Source organism: Typopeltis vanoorti, chromosome 7 (genome assembly GCF_054136105.1).
Source record: "Typopeltis vanoorti isolate ZY-2024b chromosome 7, IOZ_Tvanoo_1.0, whole genome shotgun sequence".
Lineage (NCBI taxonomy): Eukaryota > Metazoa > Arthropoda > Arachnida > Uropygi > Thelyphonidae > Typopeltis > Typopeltis vanoorti.
The window spans coordinates 54754873-54781374 of NC_143555.1; the positions used below are offsets into that span (position 1 = coordinate 54754873).

At 35.4% G+C, this 26502-nt stretch overlaps 1 protein-coding gene across 6 annotated transcripts in view; it reads right to left on the reverse strand.

The window, feature by feature from the left end:
- Window positions 1-26502, reverse strand: part of Ask1 (apoptotic signal-regulating kinase 1) — a 937451-nt gene that overhangs the window by 815086 nt on the left and 95863 nt on the right. For all 6 annotated transcript variants that reach the window (XM_090395264.1, XM_090395267.1, XM_090395262.1 and 3 more), the window contains exon 4: window positions 19593-19769. In XM_090395264.1, the coding sequence (XP_090251390.1) occupies window positions 19593-19769 (177 nt within the window). The remainder of the gene's footprint in view (window positions 1-19592; window positions 19770-26502) is intronic.

Genomic DNA, 26502 nt, shown 5'->3' on the forward strand with positions numbered 1-26502 from the left:
GGAGGCATCGAGTATATCCCACTGAGTATTGTGATCCCCCCCCCCCCAACCATTCCCAATACTCAGTAAGTATTGGGAATGGTTGGGGACATTTACCATGGTCAATTATTTGTGCATTAGAGGTAAAGTGTGAAGCCAGGAGACTGACTTTTTCTGTGAGTGATGATACAATAGGGCTACCTGGGTATGAGAGGAATGGAAGTAGTGGTGGACAAAAGTTATGACCAATTGCTTTGGCAAGAGACCAAAAGGCTTGGCTAAAATTTGGACAAGTTTCCTGCTTTTTCTGAACTTTCAAGCTCTGTTTTGGAGGCACTGAGTTTTCTTGCAATCATTTTGGACTTGGGTATAAGCACTAAAAGAGGATGGAGTTCTCGACATAATGCCAGTAAGGATTACTTCAGTGCACATGTTTATAAGACTGAAAACAATAGTCCAACCATGGGAATGAGGCACAGAATTCATGGAGGCTGTCTCACTTGGCACTGTTATAATGCCAAACTATTCTTAGATGGGTATAGCTGTGTGAGCATTGCTCCATGGGGAGGACCAGGGTCCACTACATTCACTGCGTATATGGAAGGGTCACTGGTTAGGAAGAGATCTAGGGTGTTTGAAGAGTGGATAGGGTTGGCATGTGAATAATTTGTGTAAGCATCTCAGACTGTCTGATCTATATAACTGGAGGAGGAAAGCCAGTTGGTGTTGCTTTAGTCTCCCATAATGAAATGCACATATCCTTACGGAGACATGTATAATACAGTAAACCCTTGCCAAACACGGGGGTTATGTCATTAATACATTGCGCGTGCGGCAAAATCGCATTCCGCAAAGTTAACTTTCTATGGAAAAAAATGTGTTAGGTATAGTTCAAATTAAGAAAGTATGTATGTATAATTTAAACTAACCTAAATATTGTTGTAATTAAAAGGGAAAAATGGAACAAATGTTAATTGAAAGGATTTTTATTACTGCTTAATAAGTAGGTACATGATACAATTATTTTTTTAAAAAGCTAGTGATTTTTGCTTGGGACAATGACTGACGTAACTCTTTAAAAGTTTCGCAGTAAGGAGCGTAGAGTTTTTCAATGCCTTTCATAAAGTGTCCTCTTCTTTCTTCATTTGGGTCAATCTCCATTGCAAAATCAGACAGTTCTTGTGCCTTTTTTAACAATTCGTTAAAAACGTTTAACTTCTTGTAAGTTAAAGGCACTTTATCTTCTTCTTCACTATCGCTGCTTTCACTGTCAGCTGGTGTTACAAGATCATCCAATTCTTCATTTGCCATTTCTCGATCGTCATTCTCGATTAATTCTTTGACTTCTCCTTCTTCCATATCTGAAAATCCTTCGCCACCAATTGCTTTTGCAATTTATACGATTTCTTTGGCTTCATTTTCAATCAATGGAAATCCTTTAAAATTGTTGACAACTTCTGGCCAGAGCTGATGCCAGCAAGCATTCAATGTTGATGAATTCACTTGTTTCCATGCGAGTTTAATCATTTCTATGCAGTGGCTTATGTTGAATCACTTCCAAAATGCCATTAGCGTGTCGTGCTTTCCTTCGTCTAGTGCTTTATTTGCAGAGGTATAAACATGCCTGACATAATAGGCTTTGAATGTTTTTATGATCCCTTGATCCATTGGTTGGATTAAGGAAGTGGTGTTAGGTGGGAGGAATAAAATCTCTACATTTGGATACAATGTTGTGAGGGCTTCAGCATCGTGTCCTGGAGCATTATCAAGAATTAGGAGAACTTTAAAGCACAGGTTTTGCTGTACTAAGTAATGTTTGACTTCTTTAATGAATGAATTTTCAAACCAGTTATTAAAAAGGGCTTTTGTTACCCAATCTTTTCTATTCCACTTCCACACAATGGGCAATTCCTCAAATTTTTTTTCCCTGCAATGCACGAGGCATTTTAGATCGATAAATGAGCAGAGGCTTGCACTTGAAGTCGCCTGATGCATTTCCACACAAAAGCAAAGTGAGTCTATCCTTAAAAGCTTTAAAACCTGGAGCAACCTTTTGTGTCTTTGTGATGTAGGTTCATTGTCCCATTCGCTTATAAAATAGGCCCATCTCATCCGCATTGAAAACTTGTTGCGGAACGTAACCCCTCTCTTCAATGAATTTCAAAAATTGGGGTTTGAATTTCTCTGCTGCTTCTTAATCTGCAGAGCCAGCTTCTCCCTGAAGTTTACATTGTGCAAAATAAAATGATGCTTAAAGTTTTCAAGCCAACCTTTGCTTGCTTGAAAGTCAATTTTCTCTGACGACTGGCCATCTTTATTTAAAATGAAAGAAAACAAATCTAAAGCTCTGTTTCGAATAGCAACACCATCCAGAACTGAGCCTTTTTCATTTACTTGATTGTCAATCCAAGCTATTAATATTTTTTCCATCTTTTCCAATTGCGGAATTCTTCTTGAAACTTGAAATGATCGCAACTCGGCCTGGGTCACTCAGCTAGCGGGCAGTGCCAAGCAGGGTTGCCGGCCGACATTCTGCAGCGTACCGCGTATGAATGAAATTCTAGCGTTGGACAAATTAAATGGAAACAATTAAGATAACGCATATGTGCAAAATCGTGTTCTGTAAATCCACGCTTGGCAAGGGTTTACTGTACTATGCATTATGGTAAGGGACACTACCCAGACAAGTTCCGACATTTATTGAAGTCTGTTTAAGTGCAAGAATACCTCTTCAAAACTGGTGTGATCCCTCAGATTATCCAACAATGAGTGACCTGAAGGATCAGTTAACTCGGTGGTAGTTCCACTCAGTGACAGGCTCACCCTGCCACCGAGAAGAATCCTCAGGAGTGGCTCTGCCCAATGGCAGGTCCACCACTGAGCAGAGCCACTTCTAATGGAAAGCAACCACTTCAGCAGCCAAACACTTCTACTGCTGTATCGCCATCAGGTTGAAAGCAGAAACAACCGCAAAGAACATTAATCTTGTGATGATTTTAATAAACCCTTGTTAAAAAGAACTGATGAATCATTAGTGTGGTGGCAAAAATGGAAAATTATATAGCTCCTTTTGAGTGAAATAGCAAGAAAATGTCTTTTGGCACTACCAGCATACAGTGAAAGTTTTTTTTTTTTTTTTCATAAGCCACAGCTATTTTATGAAGAAATCAGAAGTAGAGTTCTTCCAAAAAAATTCCCAAAAATTGATTTTCCTATACCACAATTTATCGCGACTTCATTTTATTATTAAACACAATTATTCTCTATATTTAACAATTTAAATTTTTACTTAAGGACATAAGAGCAATGCTATTTCCTCGTTTTTATGCTGTATTCTTTCAAATAAACGTTCCTTGTAAAATTATATGACTGCTTTATTAAATTTAAGGAATATAAAATTTTAATTTTGTATTTTCATGTGGTTGCACTGATAAGTATTATCACACATATTTTTTGTGATAATATTGTATAATAATAATAATGATAATAAATAATGATATTTGCATGATAATGCTCTTCTTTTATCTTTTTTTTTAAATTAATTTGAATGAATGTTTTTTTTTTTTTCCCCCAAAATGTAATTCAGCTTGTTTCACCCAAACATTCTGTGATTTGACTGGCTTGTAAACTGAATTCTCAGTATTCATTTATTTGGCCAAATGATGCTCTGGTGCATCCTTAATCGAGATTATAGTGTTTCACACCGTCTTCTAACAATGAAAGTGACAATGAAGTTTTTTTAACCAAAAAAGAAGTCCACAAGGCATTTGGTATCACACACTGAATGAGCCAGGTTTTCCAAATCAAACTTCTTATCTTCACATCGTTTTTCCACAACCTCATCCTTAGAATAAAATGAACAAGCTCCTCATTCATTAGTGTTATTGCCTGTCCATCAATTAATCACCGATATCCTCCTCCCCCTCCAAGTCCTCAAAAACCAATGCCTCATATTCTCCTTTTAAACTCCTTTATTTCTGTGATAGTTTTCTTGCGCTCTTAATCTGGAATGGTTTGTAGTTGGTCTGGATTGAAGTCACACCCAAGTTCTTCCAACAGGCTTTTACAGAATTTTCCTTCATATTTTCCAGCACATGTTTTATTAGGAAGAGACTATCAGCTACGGTAAAGTCTCAAAACTGAAAACCAGAGAGAGGTAATTGGTGGTGTCCTGTCTTGGATTCTGCACATGGAAAATTAGGCCAGCCTTTGTCATATGGCCTACTATATTGTTGCAAACTAGCAGCAAAACCTGCTCAAGACACCCTGAATCCTGGGGCCTTATACCGTTGAACGGCTATAGGTACACTGAGGCATCTTCTTTCAGAATAATGCTATCTCATTAGCATTGAAAACCTGTTCAGATTTATATCCCTTCTCACTGATGAGTTTTTTTAGTGATTAGAGTAAGCATCAACAGCCTCATGATCAGCTGAAGTAGACCTGCATGTAATCATTATATTATGGAGCGAATAATGCCTCTGCTGGCAATGAAAATGGTTCCTGTGGTGGTGGTGGTGGTGGTGATGGGGGGAGTTGCTGTTAAATCTGTTTTAAAGAATGAGCGTCTTAGAGAAAATCATACCAATGTTCAGAGGCAAGTATTTTCTTGTGCTGGTATTCAATCCAAATGAACAATGCATTTTCTATTTCAACATCACTTTATCATGAACATAAGCCATGTATTTAGCAGTAAAAAATCTACGAGTTTGCACTGCCCCTCTGATCTCAGTTCTCCTTATGTATTGTATAGTATTTTCATTCATATAAAACATACAGCCTCAGCCATGTATGGCCCTTCTTGGCATTTATCTAGACTCTGCCCTTTTTCAATCAAAAGCATCCCATTCCTGGCCCTTTTAGGCTTTTGTCTGTCACTGGATGCCCTCTGTTTAGAATATATGGGTATTCACATAAGCACAGTAATACTCATGATAAAAGTTTAATAAAGTGAAACAGCACTAGGAAACGATTAAAAAAAGTATTTAATACTTCCAATATTTCATCTCAGTTACAGAGACATTGTCAGGGAATACAAAATGAGACGTAACACACACACACACACACACACACACACACACACACACACACACACACACACACACACACACACACACACACACACACACACACAAAGGCAGCAGAAAACTAACTGAAACAGGTGGACAAAAGACTCTAGTACTAACTAGGTGGGGCACCCTCTATGGACACCTGTCGGCGGCCTACGATGTAAACTGGGATCTCGAAGTATTAGTGTTTCCCATATTTTGGGAAGTTTTATGCAACCATATTTATTTAAATTGGGCTGATTTTTAAGAGCAGCAGCAGATTCTGAAAACAGTTTTTCTCTTCTAAATTTACTGTGATGGAGCATGATAGTCTTTTTCCCACTGATTCTGTGAGCTATATCCAAAGTATGGTTTGTAAGGCCAGATTGGCCATAGTTATAACTGCACATGTATTTTTAATGTTCTTCCATTCAGATGATAGCTAATTTTCCTATCTGTCCATAGTACGTCAACTTGCAGGAACAAGCAACTCTATACACACCTGGAACTGAGGGGGGGGGGGGGGGAATTTGTCTTTAGTGGAGCAGATAAGGGTAGCTAATTTTAAGTGGGGCTTGAAAGTGGTGCAAAGGTTTCTTTAAGATTCTGAATATTTTTTCTGATATGCCTTGAACATAGGAGATGATGAAAGTATTACTAAAATCTTTCTAAAGAGAAGGTAGTGGATTGGGCAAAGGATTGATTACTTTTTTGATATTGTGGCAACTGTAATCATTAGACAGAAATGTGTGGTGTATACGATTGACTTCTGTTGAAAAAGAGGTCTCATTGAGGTATCATTTTATGATACCATATTGTTAAGAGGGAGAGGAGGATGGGAAAGTTTATAAATGTATCTGCCTATATGAGTGGGTTTCCTATATACTGAAAAAGACAAGTTACCATTAGGTAGGCAGGTGACAAGGTATCTAGAAAAGTATCTAATGTGTCTGGGCTATGACACTAAATAGAAAAGACATCTACATATCTCAACCAGATAGAAGGTTTGAGAGGGCTGAGATAGAGGCACCTTCTATCTGTTTATAAATTTTGTTCTTCCAACAGAAATAACCTAAACACAGACAGCAAAGGAAAACAGGACAGTGATATCAAGGGGAAAAACTTTTTTTTTAAAAGCAAAGTGTCATTTAAGGAAATGTCAGTGAACAATGAAATGGTTAATAGAGGATGCCCACCTAGTTAGGACTTAGTCTTTCATCCACCTGTTTCAGTTAGCTGTGTGCATGTGTGTGCGTGCGCATGTTACAAGTCTCATTTTGTACTCCCTGACGATGTCTTTGTAACTGAAATGAAATATTGGAAGCATTAAATATTAATTTTCATTCACTCCATTAAACTTTTATCATGAGTATTTCCCAGCACTTAAGCCTTAACACACATAGATAAACCACAGTAATATTTTAAGCACAAGTAGCCTAACTTAGACAAATAACACACAAACATCACATGCCATCTTACTCGGACAATGCTCAATGCAAGACTGAAGACATTTCGCATTAATATGCAAATATAGATCTAATGAATATGAGGACCTGACTGTATAAATAAAGGAATGTCCAATTAAGGGAGAGAGGAAATTTGAAAGAAATTTCAAAATTTTGTATGTAGAACTACCTATGCAATAAACGATAGGACAAAGAGGTTTTTGGTTTTCAAAAACTAAAAACACACCATGCAAGACTACCTAGAATTTAAAGCTTAACCAAGTTACATAAAGTAGTATATCCTCTTTGTCCAATCGCTGATTGCATAGGTAGCCTTGCACACAAAATTTCGAAGTTTCTTTCAGATCTCCTCTCCCCCTTAAGTAGATATTAATTTTCTTATATTAAAATATAACAACTTCATATCAAAAACTGAAGTTATGAGACTTCACTGCAGATTTACTAGTAAGCTTTTGATATAGCTTCACTTTTTACATAAATATTTCTCTAGTTGATACTCTAGAATTATTATAATTTAAGTTTCCATGAGATATTCTAGACCTCTTCAAGTATGTAATGAATTTTGAATATTTCAGCTGAAATGAAAACTTTATCCACAAATTGCAATGGCTCTCCAATTTCTCCCATTCTTACTAACTTCTATTTAGTATGGCTAGAAGAAAAAATTTTAATGTTAATCCAAAAACTTCAACATGGCTGTACTATATGGATGATATCTTTGCTGTAATTTATAAATCACATGAATAACTAGATGTCTTCAATTTCACTATGGAATTTAAATCAAATGGGACAATATCTTTCCTTGATATCCTTATAAAAAGAGAATTTAATGGTTCCTTGTCAACATCTGTTTTTTGCAAACCTTCCTACCTCAGGTTAGTATGTCTATCACACCATCCCTCAAAGAAATGTGGTAACTTTGAAAAAAAAAAGTTACTTTTTAAAGAAAGTTACTGTCAACTTTCAAAAGCTCATTATCTGTTATTCATCTGATTTACTTTAAAAAGAAAAATTTTCAATCAAAGAAATAAATATTCTCAAAGGTTACAACCCAAAAACAATAAGATTATTAACCATTTTCCCCCACCCTGTATTAGAAGAGAATCACCATCCCATACATTAAGGGCATTTCATCATCAAATTCCTATCAGGATATGATAGTACTACATGAAAAATTTACATTATTACTAACTTCCTATCTACAATTTTCCTCCAAATCAATCTGTTACCTGTCAAGATCAGATCTTATATTTCTATCTTCTAAGGTACTTTTTACCATATCAATCCACCTATATCTTGCTCTTCCTCTGGGTCTTTTTCCTGCCAACCTGGCAGAGAACACTTGTTTTGCTAATCTTTCCTCCCCATTCAGTTTAAATGACCATACCACCTGAGATTAACTCTTCTAACACATTCCTGAATGTTAACAATGTCAAGTTCTTTATTTATATCCTCATTTATAATATGATATTGATGCATCTGTTCACACTTCTAATCTTTCTCAGGACTCTCATATCTGCAGTCTCGAGTATTCAATCAAGGGTTTCACTTCTAACCCAGCTCTCAGATCCATAAGTTAAAATTGGTTTGAACACTGTCTTGCATACAGCCAATTTAGTGTTTTCACTAATTTCACCCTTATTCCATATAAACTGACTTCCTATCATACCAGCTTTATTGATTCTGTTGTCTATTTCCATATTTAATTTACCATCTTCACTAAAAATCGTGCCCAAGTGGCTAAAATGTTTCATTTATTTTATAGATTCTCCATTCACAACGTAGTTGATATTTTCAATGCTTCTGCCTATTTTCAATGTCTTTGTCTTGTTATTGTAACCTTCATACCATATCTATTACAACACTTATTCAATTTAGTCAGGGAATCTTGCACATTTGTAGCAGATTTATTTAGAAGTATAACATCATCTGCATAAAGGAAAGAACTCACATTAACATCTCCAATTTTGATATCACTTTTAATACTACTTTCTTTCATAATGTGATCCATATAGATAATGAATAACAGAGGCGATAATGTACATCCTTGTCTGACACCAGATTTAACAACAAACCATCTTTCTGTACTTCCTTCAATTCTAACTGCTGACTTACAACTCAAATAAAGACTAAATATTCCTTGATATAATGCCCCACTTACACCACACAATAGCGTTTTGAATAGCTTCTCTCTTAGTACATTGTCATATGCCTTTTCCAGATCTACAAAACTTAAATACAGATCTTTGCTATATTCCCATGATTTCTCGACTAAAGTGAAGATCTGATCCTGACAGCCTCTATTTGGCCTGAATCCAGCTTGTTCTTCACCAAGTTTCCTTTCACAATCCTTCTCGACCGTTTCTCAAGTATACTTGCATAAATCTTACCAGGAACACTTAGTAGAGAAATACCTCTGTAATTATCACATTCAGTTTTATTTCCCTTTTTATATATGGGTACTATGAGAGCTCTACCTCAATCATCGGGAATTCGTCCCTCTGTCCAGGCTTTCTGAACTATGCACCAACATATTTCAGCATTTCTGTTTGAATATCATCTACTCCTGCTGCCTTTCCACATTTCAAGCCTTTGATGGCTTTTTCTACTTCAAGTATGGATAGTTTCATTTAACAATTTTTCGAAGTAATTACTCCATACTTCAAGGATATCTTTTTCTCCTATTTTCATGTCACCTTTATCATCTCTAACTCCTTTTACAGCCCTCTTTCCTACATTTCTGAGTTTCTTCAACAAGTTCCAGAATATCTTGCCACCGTTTTGATGTTTATTTTCTGTTCATACAAAAATCTTCCCATTACTTGTGTTTAGCTTTCTTACATTTGTCTCTGTATTCTCTAAGAGCACAAGATTTTGAAAGGCTTTTTTCTTTTCCTTCACTTCCTCTTTAACTTCTTGTGTCCACCGTGGAGTTCTGATTTTTCTATCCTTGCACACAATCTCACCACATGCCTCTCTGGCTGAATCAGTGTTTTCTTCAGGGCTCGCCACTGAATCTCCAAGGTTTGGTTCCTGCTCTTAAACTCTTTCATTTTTTCTTGAATAATATTTATGTATTTTAGTCTACAGTTCACATCTTGGAGCTGCTCAACTTTTATTTTCTTTAAAATTTTCTTACACGTTCTTCTTTTCAATATGAAATTCAATTTTATCCTGCTCAAGACTAAATGGTGACCACTTCCAATTTCAAATCCTCTGTACACTCAATGTCCTACAGCAGTGGGAAAATATCACTATCAACAACAACAACATAGTGATCAGAGTTTTCTTATTCCTTGCCTCTTCTCTCCATGTGAATTTGTGCACAATTTTATGTTGGAACATTGTGTTAGTAATAACCAGTCCATGTCCTGAACAGAAATCCAACAGGTATTTGCCATTATTATTAGCTTTGCTCTTTTCTTCAAATTTTCCCAAAATATTTTTGTATGTCTGACAATCATTTCCTACTCTGCTATTTAGATCCCCAACAAGGACCAACTTTTCCTTTTTCATTGTGTCAGTTGCTTTCTCTAAAGTCTCAAAAAATTCCTCCACTTCTACCTTAGTAGACCCTTCTGTGGAACCATAGGCACAAATTAGTCTCATTGTCCAGTTCCCCATTCTCATATTTGCCCACATCACTCTACTTGAGACTACCTGCCATTCAAGAAGATTAGCCTTGTATTTGGTGTTGAATACTATGGCTACTCCTTCATTTCCTTGATTGTCATTGCCTGAAAATATCATTTTGTATTTATTTTATTTATTTATTTTTTCTGAAGTACCAAGTATGTAAGGAATGGTGATGGCATTTCTGAAGTCTTTCTGAAGAGATGGTCAGGGAATGGAAAAGGATTTGATTATTTTTTTAATTCTGTAGTCATTATAGCCATTGGAAAGGAAGGTGTTGTGTATGTGTTTGAGTTCAGTTGAAAGGGCAGTTTACTGGAACAAAGATTGTGGGCTCTATTGGTCAGAGTTTTAATAATGCCATATTGCTGGGAGGGGTGGTGATGGGAGAGTTTGTGAATGTATCTGCCTGTATGAGTAGGTTTTCTATATACAGAGAAAGAAAGGTTACCATTATGAAGGCGTGTTACAAAGGTGTCTAGGAAGAGTGAAGTATTGTTATTTTCCTTTTCCATCGTAAACTGGATTCTTGGATGTAGACTATTGAGGTGACTAAGGAAGGAATCTATTGTCTGGGCCATGAGGCCAGATAGAAGGTTTTAGAGGGGAGAAGTTAATGGCTCATTTTTCAAAATTTTCCATGTAATAATTGGCAGGAGGGGGGGTGAGGGGGGGGGCCATGGCAGTTCCCTCCATCTGTTTGTAGATTTTGTTCTTCCAAGAGTAATAACCACAGTTGATGGCAAAGGAAAAGAGCTCTAAGATATCAGAAGGAAAAACGTTTTTTACGAGTGTTAAGGTGTCAATTAGGGGAATATTTGTAAACAAAGAGATGATGTCAAAGCTGACCAATATATCTGTATTATTTAAAGTAAGATTTTCAATTAAGTTTTTAAAATGGGTGGAGTATTTTACATAAGATGAGGTAAGACCAGTGGGGGGGGGGTCAAAGAGTTAGCTAGCTGCTTTGATAATTTGTAGCAAAGTGCATTGGTGGCATCTACAATAGAAAGTAGGGGGACGAGAACAGAATGGTTTGAGTTTTTTTGTAATGTCAAAAGGCCAGGAAGAAACTTTTTTAAGTAGGTTTTTTAATTTTTTAATTTTAGTTTTTGTGGGATTGTGTTCCAGTGGTATGTAGGTAGCGGAGAATAATATTCATTTTCCAATTATATTTTAAGGCGTTGAGAACACCAGTGGCAGTACCCTTATCAGCTCTGGTGATAACAATACTTTTTTCTTTCCGTAATTTTTTGAGGGCAGAGAGTGGACTGGAAGATAAATTGACTTTAGGAGGTGAAGAACGGGAGAGAATGTTAGCTACGTCAAATCTGATGTTATTGGCTGTTTCTGGAACTAAGTGACAGATTCCGCGTTCGATGTTGTACATAATATCCAGTACCAGAACTTCAATAGGTGCGATGGCAAAATTGTGTCCGAGGCTTAGGGCACTAACGGCATCTTCGCTAAGTCTTTTAGAAGATAGAGTGACTACTGTATGGAGCGGTTGAACTTCAGGTAGCGGTTTAGATTTGCAAAGGTTATTGAACTTTTTGATGTGCTTATTTTTTATTTTCTGGAATTCTTTTTGAGAGGAAGCTTCTGAGATGCTAAGGAGAATAGACTAAAGTTCAGGATTGAGTATAGCGGAGAGCTCTGTCTGTAATGAGCCAATGGCGGCGTTTGTCGTAGTGAGGATAGAGCGAGTTTCAGTAATCTGCTCTCGTAATAGTGCCAGCACTATTATGAGATATACAAACTAGCACGTTTGTATATCCACAGGGCTTTATTAGATTTAAATTTGGTTTTAAGCCTAACACAGGAATAACTCTTCAGTCCCGACATCCAAAGGCCAGCCGATTTAATAGCCTCGATAAGCATAGTTTCGACTTACCATATTGTTTTGCTTTGTGTGCTATTTCATCACCATGAATGATCAGAATACGTGTGTTAAAAGTTTTTGTAATTCCCGAAGATGTCTCTGTGACGGAGACGAAATATTGGAAGTATTAAAATTAGTTTTAATCGTTTCTCAGTGCTGATAATATTCCATTAAACCTCTAACATATATTATTCAAACATAGGGCTTGTAGATAAAAGTGACATGATAATGTCACTTTCATCTACAAGTAATTATGAAGTACAAGTAATTATCTATAAGTAATTTTGGAGATACAGACTGGCAGGAGGAAAAGAAAAGAGAGAAAGAAAAGAAAAGAGAGGTATTGATGGTTAATGCTCATGTAATGAACCTCCTGCGATGAGTCTAGTCTATGACCCCAAGGAGATGCCCATATGTAATTGTAATAGTAATTATTATATGGTTGCCTTCATGGAGGCAACAGACTCATTGTATGAGGCCCACTACTCAACATGTCTATCATAACGAGCTTTGAAGTTATTTACAATACCTGCACTCAAAACACACTCAGGCAATGCATTCCACTCACAACTCTCCACGTAAAAAATCCCCTCCTCACTCCTTTCTTCACCACATCTCTATATAACTTCCAGGTATGGCCTCTTGTTCTTCCCATCTTAACATCCACTCTTTTTATAAGTTCTTCTGTATTAATCTAATAGAATCTCTTAACTAACATGAAGGTTACTATCATATCTCCTCTTTCCCTTCTATCCACCAACCTCTGTAATACACATTCTCTCCAACAGTCTTCATAACCACCACTCCAAAGTCGTGATATCACTTTGGTTATTCATCTTTAGACCCTCTACTACTTCCACATCACAATGAAAACTAGGTGGCCAAATCTGAGCATAATAGTCCATATGTGGTCTGACCAATGCCTTATATAGATGCACACCACCTCCTTATCCCTACATGTCAATACACTTTTTATCATAGCAGCAATATGATGTGCAGTCTTTGCAACACGTGTGACGTGCCCTTGGAACATTAGTCCACCGTCCACCATTACTCCAAGATCACTAATTTCATCCATTTCCTGAAGTACAGCTCCACCAGCATTACATTTCTGTATCCCAAAGTGTAACACCTTGCATTTATTAACATTAAAACTTCAACCCCACTAATTTGTCCAAGGTAAAAGTCTATTCAAATCCTCCTGTAGAAAAGTAACATGAGCACTACTCCTAATAATTCTACCTAACTTTGCATCATCAGCAAACAACAGAGGATTCCCAGTCAATCTACATGAAATATCATTAATAAACAAGTTAAACAGTAGGGGCCCAAGAAAAGAATGCTGAGGCACACCACTGGTCATCTTCCTTTTCTGAGACACAGTCCCCCTCATACACAACTGGTATCGTTCAGAGAGCCAATCTCTGATCCATCTAACCAATACACTATTCTTATCCTCTGCAACTTGTACACCAACTTATCATTTGGTAATCTATCGAATGCTTTGGCAAAGTTCAAGAATATCACTGTATATGATTCTACCTTATCCAACACATTCATCATCTGATCATGAAACATAAGCAGATTGCTAAAACAAAACCTGGCCTTCACAAATCCATGCTGACCATCATATAGAATCCTATGTTCATCAACCCAATCCTGTATTCTATTTCTAACCAACTTTTCAAACACTTTGATCACAACTGCAGATATACACACCGGTCTATAATTGTAAACTTGTGTTCTCAAACCATGCTTGTGGAGAGGTATTATTTTGTCTTCTTTTCATACCTTAGGAACATTACCCACTACAAGACTCTCATTGAATAACCAGGACAAAAGCATTGCTAACTCTTTTGCACATTCTTTAAAAATACATGGTAATATGTCACCCATTTCCACAGCCTTATTAACATCTAACCCAAGCAACACTTGATACACCTCCAATTCTTTTACCTTTAATTCTCCTAATTCTTGCCTCCTACATATTGCACAGCATCATTCATGCCACTAAGAAGATTATACAGAGTGATTCAGAACTCTTGGGCCAAACTTTAAGGGGTGATGGAACACACCTAAACAAGCACTTTTCATCATACAATGCATGGTCTGAACTCAAGCAGTGAAGCGCTAGAGAGCACTTTCCAGTGAACGCTTATAAGCACTGGTTTTTGCAGTTGTTGTTATTTCAACCATGGAGTGCAAAAAGGATAGATTCTTTCACAAATCAGGAGAAGGCTGACATGCATTTCATTTACGGAGCTGAGGACGGGAATGCAAGGAGAGCCCAAAGACTGTACCGAGAGCGCTTTCCGACCAGACGACACCTGATCGTAAAACCTTCAGCAATTGCAATGGTATCTGTGTGAAATGGGCTCCTTTGATCAGTGGCATGCAGGATACAGGGCGTGCAAGGAGTGTGAGGATGCCATGTGTTACACAGGAAATTTTACGTAGGGTTGCAGATCGTCCCGAATGTAGCACACAAGCAATTTCCCATGCCATATGTGTGCCCCAATCAACGGTGTGGCGAGTTCTACGAGATGAACGATTACACCCCTAACATGCACAGAGGGTGCACGTCTTGACACCTGCAGATTACCAGCCTCGTGTGGATTTTGTACAGTGGTTCCTGTAGCAGACTGCAGTGCAGCCGGACTTTGATGCACATGTCTTATTCACTGACAAATGCACCTTTACATGTGAGGACATTTTTAATACCCACAATTATCATGTGTGGGTGAGCAGAAATCCACATGCCACACATCCACATTCGTACCAGTGGCGTTTCTCCATAAATGTTTGGGCTGGCCTACATGACCATTTGATTGGCCCATACCTACTGCCAGCATGACTGAATGGGAGAACGTACCTCGTATTTTTACAAGAGGTCTTGCCAGAATTACTGATCCCTGTTCCAGCAAACATTCAAACACGTATGTGGTTCCAACATGACGCAGCGCCACGCCACGTCATTTCAGTGTGGATGTGCGGAACGCCTTGGATGCAACATTTCCAGGACGATGGATTAGTCAGAGTGGTCCCATCGCTCGGCCACGATCACCCGATCTCTCATGTCAGGACTTATTCATTTCATGCCATATGAAAAGCCTGATCTACAATAGTCCCATCGATTCCAACGAGGACCTTATTGCCAGGATTTCTATTGCCACTACCACTGTACGAGAAATGCCTGGTGTTTTTGCCAATGTACGCCAATCACTACGTCGAAGGTGCGAAGCCTGCATTAATGTTGACGGTCACTCTTTTGAGCAGTTTCTGTAATTTGTTCAATAAAGTTCTTTATTTTTGTTCTGTAATTTCTGCAATTGTTTCAAATCTCCTCTGTCATTCTTGTGTTTCTTCATTTCCTGACACAGTAGTTGCTAACCCCTAGTGCTTCACTGTTTGAGTTCGGACCATGCATTGTATGACGAAAAGTGCTTGTTTAGGTGTGTTCTATTACCCCTTAAAGTTTGGCCCAAGAGTTCTGAATCACCCTGTATAATTCCACTATATCATTAACTATATTTACTCCGCTACCATAAGTACCTACCAGCATCTATCTGCCATAATTATTTTTCCTATTGCTTGCCACATAGCACAAAAAATCCTCAGATTAGCTTTGAGCTGACTGATCAATCTCCTCTCATATTCTACTTTTTCCTTTCTAACCATGTTTGGCACTTTTCTGGCCTGCACTTTATATTCTTCATGCATCTGTTCATTGTAAACTGTCTTGTGCTTCCTCCATAATAACTTCTTTTGTAACACTGCTTGCTTGATTTCACCATTCATCCATCGAACACTTACTCTATTTATTTGCTTAACTCTTGGTATACAATTATGAACCGCTTGTGTTAGATATTGCCTTATCATTTCCCATTAACTGTAAACATCTTTTCTACACAATTCATCAAACAATGTATTGATGCTAGTTAGTTCCACATATAGACCTTCTTGATAACAACTTTTTCCTGTCTGACTACTTTCCAAACCAATACCTCATCACTTTCACCAATAGGGTGGGGTGGCAGTGTTGATACATCATTCACAACCACATCCTGTGAGGATATCACCAAATCTAACACTGATAAAACCTAATGTTGTTTCCATCACATGCTCCTTTAGATAGTTATCCTGCAGAAACTCATCAAATTTACTCTCTTTATTACTATACACTATCTCTTCTTTCCAATCCACATTCCTCTAATTAAAATCTCCCATTAGAATCATCTTTCTTTTACTTGTCCAACTAATTTGTCTAAACATTTCACAATGCATACTCTCCACATTCCCTGGCCTATAACAGCATCCTATTAGATATACTATTCTAGGGATCTCAACTTCACACCAAACAGCATCAAAATCTTCAGATGTACTACTATTTTCCACTTCGACTCTTGAGGGGCAATTCCTCTGTTACCAGTAGCAAACTCCCCCTTCTCTCTTGATCTTCCTATTCTTTTGGAAAATTCTATATCCTACCATTTCAAATCCTGACAGTATATCATCCTCAGTCAACCAAGTCTCACTTATGCCAATTATCTTTGGACATACTGATTCAATCAATGCTACAAACACAGTTCCTTTATTTCTGGTACTTCCTATTCTTTCGGAAAATTCTATATCCTACCATTTCGAATCCTGACAGTATATCATCCTCAGTCAACCAAGTCTCACTTATGCAATTATCTTTGGACATACTGATTCAATCAATGCTACAAACACAGCTCCTTTATTTCTGGTACTTCGTACATTAGTATACAAGCATAACAATTCTCCTCCTTGAGGCTATCTTATCAACACAATACCTCTTTACTCACTCTCTCTTTCTCTGCTATAGTGCACCTCTCTCTTCGTTCTGATCATCCCTGTTTCCCTGATCCTGACTCTAATTTTCATTTATATTCTCATGATCCCCAACCATTTCACTTCCTCCCTTTGTATCCATCCTCTTCCTGTATACTTCCACCTACTTCTCAACCTCTCTCTCTCTCTGACTCAGTGGTACTAATTTTATATGGACCCTGTGCACTCTTATTAAGCAACAATTACTCAAATGACCAACACCAAACCCATTCAAATGCATTCCATCAACTTTATACCATTCTAACTTCTCATTGAATTCATTCCATACATTCACAAATTCAACACTCTCTGCCTGACACAATTCAGCCATTTTGCCATTCAGTATCATTACTCTCCTTCTCAGTTCACTACTGTCATATCTGGGCAACAAACTAACTACTTTCCCAATGAAACTATTATTATTATTATTACATGACACCTCCAGGAAGACTTATCGAGGACACCTACCCTACAACTCTCCGTTTCCACCACTCAATCCACCAACCACAATGAACCGCAACTACACCAACGCCATCTACTGCCCACCACCACCACTACTAGTATTTTCACAGACAATCACAAACATCCATGTCAGTAGTGTCCAGTGCCTGTGTGCAAAACTTTAGTTGGGACCCCTATACCCAATAAAAAAGCACTTTATAAAAACTTTTTCTTTTATTTATTAAATTTTGATACTCTTGGGACATCTAATTAAAGAAAAAAATACTCAATTATAATAAATTTTATTATTAAAATTCGAAAATAGGTATTTTTTTATAATATTAATAAAAAAAACAGTACAAAACACAATTTTTACAATGAATATTCCATGTATAAATTTACTAACTTAAATAAAAATTAATATTAAAAGAAAATGTCGAATTATTAAAAAATATATATATTAATTTCTTCAGTGAAATATTTAAAAGCATGAAAATTTAATTTTTTCATGAGAGTTTAACAAAATTAAAAAATAAGAAATATATTACATTAAATGTATGAGAAAACAATGAATAACTTACCTTAGATCTTAGTTCAAATTCAAATTTACTTCTTGTTATTATGTTATTACTGATGCACCGCACTTTACTGTCCTATGTCTAATGACAAAAACTTATACCTTTTTGATTAGTGATACGATACATACACTGTAACGTACACAGTACATACACTGTAACGGCAGAATATAGAAGAAAGTTAAAAACTGCATCAGATTTTCTTATATATGTTTAGAGCAAATGCGAGTTTGAACAAGATTAAACAAATTCAAATGCATATCATCCTGTAAACAGTAAACTCATGCAAGTTCAAGTTTTTACGTGTTTACGCTAAACTACTTGTTAGAACTAGGATCAGAATAAAATAAGATCTTAAGGAATAATAACAAATAAGTGATTATAAATAATTTGGTTAAGACAAATCTATAAAATATACCATATTTGCCAGCATATAAGATGCACTTTTTTTCTTTGAAAATAGGTCTGAAAAACAGGGTGTGTCTTATATGCCGATACTCAGTTTTTTATTACTTTCATTTCTGGAAATTTTCTCTGTTCCAAGTTATGCGATTTCTTTTGTGCGGTGTGGAAGAGCATTCCAATTACGTTAGTTATGTATTCCAGTTACTGGAATACATTCTAGTATTCCAGTTATAGATAGATAACATTTGGTCTAGGCACTCTGGCGGACTGTTGAAGAAGCCTGCCCTGCTACTATGGGATCAGTTTCGTTCTCACAGAACAGAAGATGTTAAAAATAAACTCAAGGAATTGAAAATCAGTTAGCTGTAATTCCAGGAGGTCTAACTAGTCAGCTTCAACCTTTAGATGTCTGTATTAATAAACCATTTCAGCGATTTATGAAGGAGAAGTGGAAGTCTGAAGTGAAATCTGAAGACTACATCCAGCAGAAGACTGCTGGATGCAGTCTTCAGATTTTGAGGTTATGCTATCAGGAAGAAGCCTAGTATTTCACAAGTTTGTGAGTGGGTCAAAGCTTCATGGGATGCTGTGAAAACTGAGACAGTGGTTAAATCATTTAAGAAGTGTGGCATTAGTAATGTACTAGATAATACAGAGGACAATTTGTTGTATGATGACTCAGATTCTGATTTAGAAAAGGTTTCAAGTGTCTCTTATTTAGCTCTGGAGATGAATTTCTGGGTTTTGATGAAGAAGATTAAAAGGTGGGTACTCTTTCCTAATTAGATTAGGTATTTGTTGAAAGTAGACCTACTTATTACTTTATATTTGAAATACTGTAAATTCATTATAATATTCAGTGATAAAGTTTTTTCCCTAAAAAATGTGCACAAAAAAGGGATGTGTCTTATATGCAGGCGAATATGGTAATTAAAATTTAAACAAAAATGTAATTTATTTTGATATAATTATTGAATAATGTTTTTTTTTTAAGTATTTCCTCCTCACCTGAAATCTTTGGCGGCTGTGTGCATCGCACATATTGCACATTGTGCCGGCGGGCCCCTGATCCATGCCCACGGCAGGATTCAAACCAGCAGCCTTTTGGCTGGATAGTGGATATGCTAACCATTCGGCCAACCAAGCTGGCAAAAATTTCCTCTAGTTGCTGACTAGATTCGAAACCAAGTCTTCCTTCATGCGGACAAACACTGTGCTGTACAAACGCCACATCCACTGAGCTACACAAGCCTCTAACTATGATATATATTAAAATATTAACTACAAATAACTAAAATGTTATGAAACATACCAATATGGAGAGGTCCACAATAGCTACGTCTGCATTATAAAATATCTGAAGTACATTAGCTTCTCCAAAATCAAGTTTTTTGAATTGTATATGTTGTATTACTGCCCCAACAGCAGAACAAGCTTTCTGAATTTCTTCATATGCTTTATGTCTTTGACCAGAAGCCTCTGATCTTTCCTACAAAAAAACATATTTAATATACAACTGAATATAAATAAAACAACATGAACAACATGAATATGAATGAACAACAGTACATGAATAAAACTATATAAAAAAGATAAGAATTCAAGATGGAAAAAATATCACATTTTAATCTTCAAAGCTATCATAAAAATGGATAAAGAAAAATATTTGTGATGGAATGTATGGTATGAACATTCAATCATCATGAAACTATACAGAATGTATAATCCTTAGCATTTACCAATACATATACTGAATCTATTTCTAACGAACTAATATCTACATTATCGCCTGACCATATACTGAATTTTAAATCAATCATCTAACAGAACCTTCATCAAAGTTTACAATAAGTAATATGAAAATTTAATGAAATGTCAACAGTTACCTTGATAAACATTTATCAATAACTGGCAGTGGTAAACAGCATACTTCAGTGAGCTTCATAATAACCTCATAATTAGGGGTTCATTTTTCCTTTCTTCTGTAATCTGATGATTACTTAAAATGATCAATAATAGTGCTGACTCTCTTCTTCCATATTATTATATTTGCATTTATTTCATACTTTAATATAATACATTATTGGATTATATTCTTATTTTTGCTATTCCATGTTTCTAATTTATATAAATTTATCTCTGCATACATTTCTTGATTCTTCCTTTTCAGCATTATTTTCATTCTTATATTATTTTAGTGTTAGCCTAAGTTCTGTACTAAAAAAAAAACTTGTAAATAATTAAATTTGAAGAATCCACAAAACAGCTATGTTTTCTTTCAAGAATATCCAGTTATGTTTTCATATCAATATACCTTTCAAAAATAAATTTTAATTAGTAATTTTAAAATTATTGGAATATTTAGCCTTGTACTACAATTGAGATGACGTAATTTCCATTAAGCTTTAGTGAAATATCAATATCAATACCCAAAATAATAGATACATGAAATTTGTTGCTATTCCATAATTTAAATTTTAGGTCATCCACTTACGTCTCATTTTGGATCATTTGTGTCCTCTACAGAGAGTATTTTTAAAATCTTTTTTAAAAATAAGATCTGTTTTGGGAAAAAAATTGGAGAAGACAGCCAACACCTTTTTAAAATGTTACAGAGGAGTGCAGATAATTCCTACTTGCTGTCAAATTAAATACGTTTTTCATTCTTCACAAGCACATAAGATCTATTCACGTGAAAGTCGTTCTCTTTTAATTAATCAGATTCATCAAGTAAAAAAGCTATTTTGTATCAATTGTCATATTGGTGCTAAGTTATAAGGATGTTTTGTCTTCTAAATATTTTAACACACTAAGAATTTCTTTTGAATTGGCAGAGTTTCTGCAATAATTAAAGACTGTCATATTCCGAAATTTCAGTCACTGTTAAACATTGATCATCCCCTTGAATCTTGCAATGACAACATGAAAACTGTTGTTAATATATCAATCTATCCATTACCTCAAGATGAAATCTCTATATTGTCTAAAGGTATAGATTTTGCATCAACTCTGAAAACCATTCCATCATGGACTTCATGTTAATACTGATAACTGCCTTCATAACTTGCCTTATTCTACTGCAAGTAAAATTCATTTTCAAGTAGCGTATATCTTGTTCAAATTTATACCTCTCAAGCCTATTTGTCTAAAAAAAATTTAAGGACTTTCATCTCTTACATGCAATAAGAATATTATTATAACCAAAGGTGATAAATGATGTGCTGTTGTCATACAGGATAAAAATAATTACTGCAGGAAACTTAATCTTCCAGTTCATGATCATACCACATATACACTAGTATCCAAAACCTAAGGACAAACACTATTTCTGAAGATTACAACCTCAAATTCAGATGAATCAGCTTGTGGTAATATGTATAACTGATGATTTCAAGTAGCAAGTGAGTAAACGTTGAAATTTTCAAATCACATGCAAAGGGGTGATGTGGCAAGACTCAACAGGATAAAGGACAAAAGGCTGGGCTAAGTGAATTGTGTATTGAAGGAATAAAGTTGCAAACCTCGATGTCTTGTAATGTCTTGAAGACATCATCTAGATGATTTCACATGTGGAAGAATTATTGGAAAGCTTGAAGAAGGCTGCAGAATTACTGATATTTCCAGAAAGTTTGGAATCTCACATAGCATTGTATATGGGCTCTGGGCAGCATTTTAAAACCAATGGAATGTGTTCCAGGTGTTTGCTAAGAGAAAGGTCGTCCTTGCTCTACTACAGAGCATGAAGACAGATTTCTGGTTAGAACAAAAATGTAATTGGCACACCATGGCAAGGTTGCTCCATTCAAGCATAGGTATGCAGATATCCTGACAAAATGTGGTATGACGTCTGTGACAAGTAGGCCTATAAGCCCTAAGGCCTGTAGTCTGCGTCCCTTTATCCACAGCTCATCATAGAGCACGTTTTCAATGGTGTTGTATCCATAAAAATTGGACAAGATACCATTCGGCTAATGTGCTCTTCAAATGAGAGTCATTTTAGTCTTTCCTCTGATTCTAGACAAGACATGATTTGGTGAGAAAGTGGTACTGCTTACCATTGTGAGAACGTTCTTGAAAGGGGATAGATACAACAACAGTGCTGGGGTCATGGTGTGGGGAGATATTATGCTTGATGAATGTACTGAGCTACAAGTGCTGGATAAAGGGCCAAGACTGGTGAACGATATTGCAATGAAGTTCTTCAATGTCATGTTGCCTACAGCACCATGCTGTAGGCAAAGAATTCATTTTTATGGATGACAATGTCACACCACATCACATATAGGTAGTGGAGATAGTTCTGGAGACTGAGGATATTTAATCAAATCAAGTGGCCAGAATGTTCCCCCAGATCTCAACTCCATAGAACATGTTTGGGATGTAATAGAGAGATGCACTGCTGCTCTAAATCCCCCCCCCCCAGAAAACAAACAAGGCCTTATCCTTGCTCTTATGGAGGGATTAGCCAGTTTGCCTCAAGAACTCCTGAATCACTTGCTGTTAAGTATGGTACAACATTATGTAAGCACTATACATTAATTTCTTTACTATGTACTTAGGAATTTAATTTGAATGAAATTAAATTTATTAGTACTCTGACAATAATTTATACAATTTATTAGTGATATAATTTATTAGTATGCTGGCAATAAATTTATGTCCACATGTGGCTGTTGTCATGAAAATTTTTTTATATACAGTTGAAAATGTAGTTTGCCCTTAGCTTTTGGACACCAGTGTAGATGCATTTCCAGAGATCCTAATTAATATACAACTAAATAATCTTCTGGCATAATCTTGGGATGAAGACACAAAAAATAATTTGGGTTCATCTTCAATGAGCTAACCCCACTTTATGGTCTTCCTAAGATACATAAGGGGAATATTCCTCTGAGTACTACTGTAAATTGCATTGGCTTGTCCAACTAACAAATTTTTAGAACATGTCTCATTTAGTGGAAATTCTTTCTTTCTTTATTAAAAATTCAGAAGATTTTTGACATCATTTTGCTCATCACAAATATCCCCCTTGACTGATCCATTAATTATGCAATGTTTTTTGACATTGCAAAATTATTCGATTTTTCTATAAATGCTGGTTATTTTTCTTGCCAAATTAAACTTAAGAAATAGACTGAGGAGTCGACTGCAATGGGACCTCCTATTTCTCCGACTCTGGCTACCTATTATGTGGAACATTTTGAAGAACATATTCTTGATATCTTTTCTTCTAAGCCCTCTATATGGCTCAGGTTTATTGATAACATATTTGCCATCAGAAAAAAAAAACTATTCACTGCCTGATATTTCTAAATTTCTGGACAAAATTAATTCAGTTCATCCTAGAATTAAAATTTATGATGGAAGAAGACAACAGCCTCACATTTTTGGACATTCTTATCTTTCAACAACCTAATGGCAGTCTACAGTTTTCTATTTACAGAAAATTAACACATAATGGAAAGTACGTTAATGCCATTTCATCATCATCCATCTCAGAAGACAAGCATTATTAAAATGCTGGTGCATTGTGCACACATTTTATGTTCCACTGATTCTCTTTTGAATAATGAATTGTCCTTTATCAGCGCTACCTTCACCTTCTGGTTATAGCACTAAACTAATCAATAAATCACTAAGTATGATCTTCATCCAAATCTTCCTCATAGTGTTTCACAAACTTTCAGCACTTGCATACCCATTTTTAGTTTGAAAAGGCAAGTTTGAAGAAGTTATAATTAGGGATGCACACAGAACCATGATTTGGCCAAAGTTAAATACTGAATATTCAGTTTTAAACAGAATTTGGCTGAAGCACCAATGGGGGGGGGGGGAATAATCAAAAATTATGCATTTTTTTTTAATTTTTATGAATTATAAATAATATTGATTATCATAATAAAACAGTAGAAATTCTGAATGATCAAAATACATACCAAAAAATATCTAACAACCCTACTCCCAATCTCATTAAACCGACTGATAATATATTACACAATTTAAAAAATGAAAATAAGATACCAATATTGAAAAAAAAAAAAATAAATACACCAGACCACTTGCGCTCCATATATATTCAGACAAGTCAAAATGCATAAAGTAGGTTATGAAATATGTCCAATAATTTCATATAAAGATACCACCACATCTCCTTACTAAAACCATTATTGACCATATCTAATTTTCTTATTAAAAACACTGATGATCTTTTCCATAAAATACCAAAACTTACTCTATTCCAAAATGACGTTCTAACTTTGCTATATGTGACAGCTCTATATAAAAATGCCAAATTCCCCAGGGACATTAGACATCATTTCACACCTTACTTCTGGAAAAACATACTTTAGACTCATGTACAAAGGTAATCCCTAATGAAATTTTAGTCTTCATAAAGTTAATAATCTCAGCAAATTTTTCAAATTTAATTATAAGTTATATTCAAACTTTCAAACTCCTAATGGGTCAAAATGTTGGTGGGCAAATGGCCAAACTATTTTTGTCATATCTGGAGTCTAACTTATTAACCCTTCCCTTCCCAATTACTTGTTATGGCCAACATATGGATGATGTTTTATGTATTGGAGATCCAACATATGTAACTTCCCTACAAACCTCACGTAACTTCAATAATAGACTTAAATTTACCATACAATCAAAATGCAAAAAATCCATAAATTTTCTTAATTTAACATTAATTAGATCCAATGACCATATAGCTACAAAAATATTCCATAAACTTACATATATTGGGTACTACCTGCACTTTGACTCCTATCATCCACACTCCATTAAAAATCAGTTATTCTTTCACAATTTATAAATGTGTATAACTTTTCAACTACAAATGGTTATATCAATAAGAAAATTAAAAAATAACACAGATTTTCAAAAATCGAAATTATCCTATGCAATTAATAAAATTACGCAAACCAAACAGCCAAAATTCAATTAATCAGTCCTACCATTAAAGAATATATTTTCCAACACATAAAATAATAAAATTACCATATACCCAAATTATATATAAAGTGTTTAAGTATATTTTTAAACACACAGACTACAAATTAGCCTTCACTACTAATTACAAACTGATTATCCTTTTAAAACCTACTAAATTTTACTCCATGAAGAAATTTTAGAATACCACAATGTGGTACGGTACACAGATTTCTTTTTCATATGATTGTGAGGTTACTTGCACAGGCACAATAATATGGCTATGGTCACAGTACATTTCTGCAACTGCAACATACCCATGCCTGACTATCTGAGCAATAAGAACAAAAAACAATAATAAAAAATCAAATACGCAAAACTAAAATCATGATCCACGCATTCAAACAGAACCACATTCCTCAAATCAAAAAAGCTACTATACTTGACCTTCAAGATAGTGAAATCATGTTAAGAATTTCAGAAACCATTGCAATAAGATGTGAAAGCACTTCCATAAATGTCCATTGCCCCTATGTGATTTCAGAAAACTGGAAGCTTCACAGTATTCAAATTAATCCAAGATTTAATATTTAAATATTATACAATTTAATTCAGTATGCTTCGGCTGAATATTTGGTGCTTCAGCCCAATTGCAAGATGAAGGAAGATTAAACAAATGTGTAATAATACTTTACCTCACCATGTAACCACATGAAAATGCAAAAAAAAAAAAAAAAAAAAACAGCCTAATAGCTGAACACACACACACACACACACACACACACACACACACAGCTATGAAATAAGGTTGGTTCTTTTTATTTTTTTAAAACTAACAATTTTTGTCGATTTTCAAAACTTTGGAAGTGCAAAAATTGACTATAGCTTATGAGAATGCAATCCTCAGCACTAGAGTTGCCTTAACTCATGCTAGTCTGTATATTCACCTTTTATTAGTGCTTTTCATTAAGGTTTCAATGCCATAACAGCTGTGCCATTGTGTCTTGAGCTGTGGGTTCTTATCAGAGATCAGGTAGAAACCTTAAAATTGCAAGAAATCTCATTCAATACCAAAGTAATCTTGTTTCAGAGAGTAGTATTTTTCATAGGTTAACAGTGGTTGCTGCATAAGAGTAATAATTATCAAAGAGCCCAGAAGTCTTCATTTCGGCATTGTAAATAAACAGATTAATCCATATTTCATAACCAAATATATTACGTACATATATACATACATTCCATTATGAAAACAGAATATATACATATATATAATATATATGATT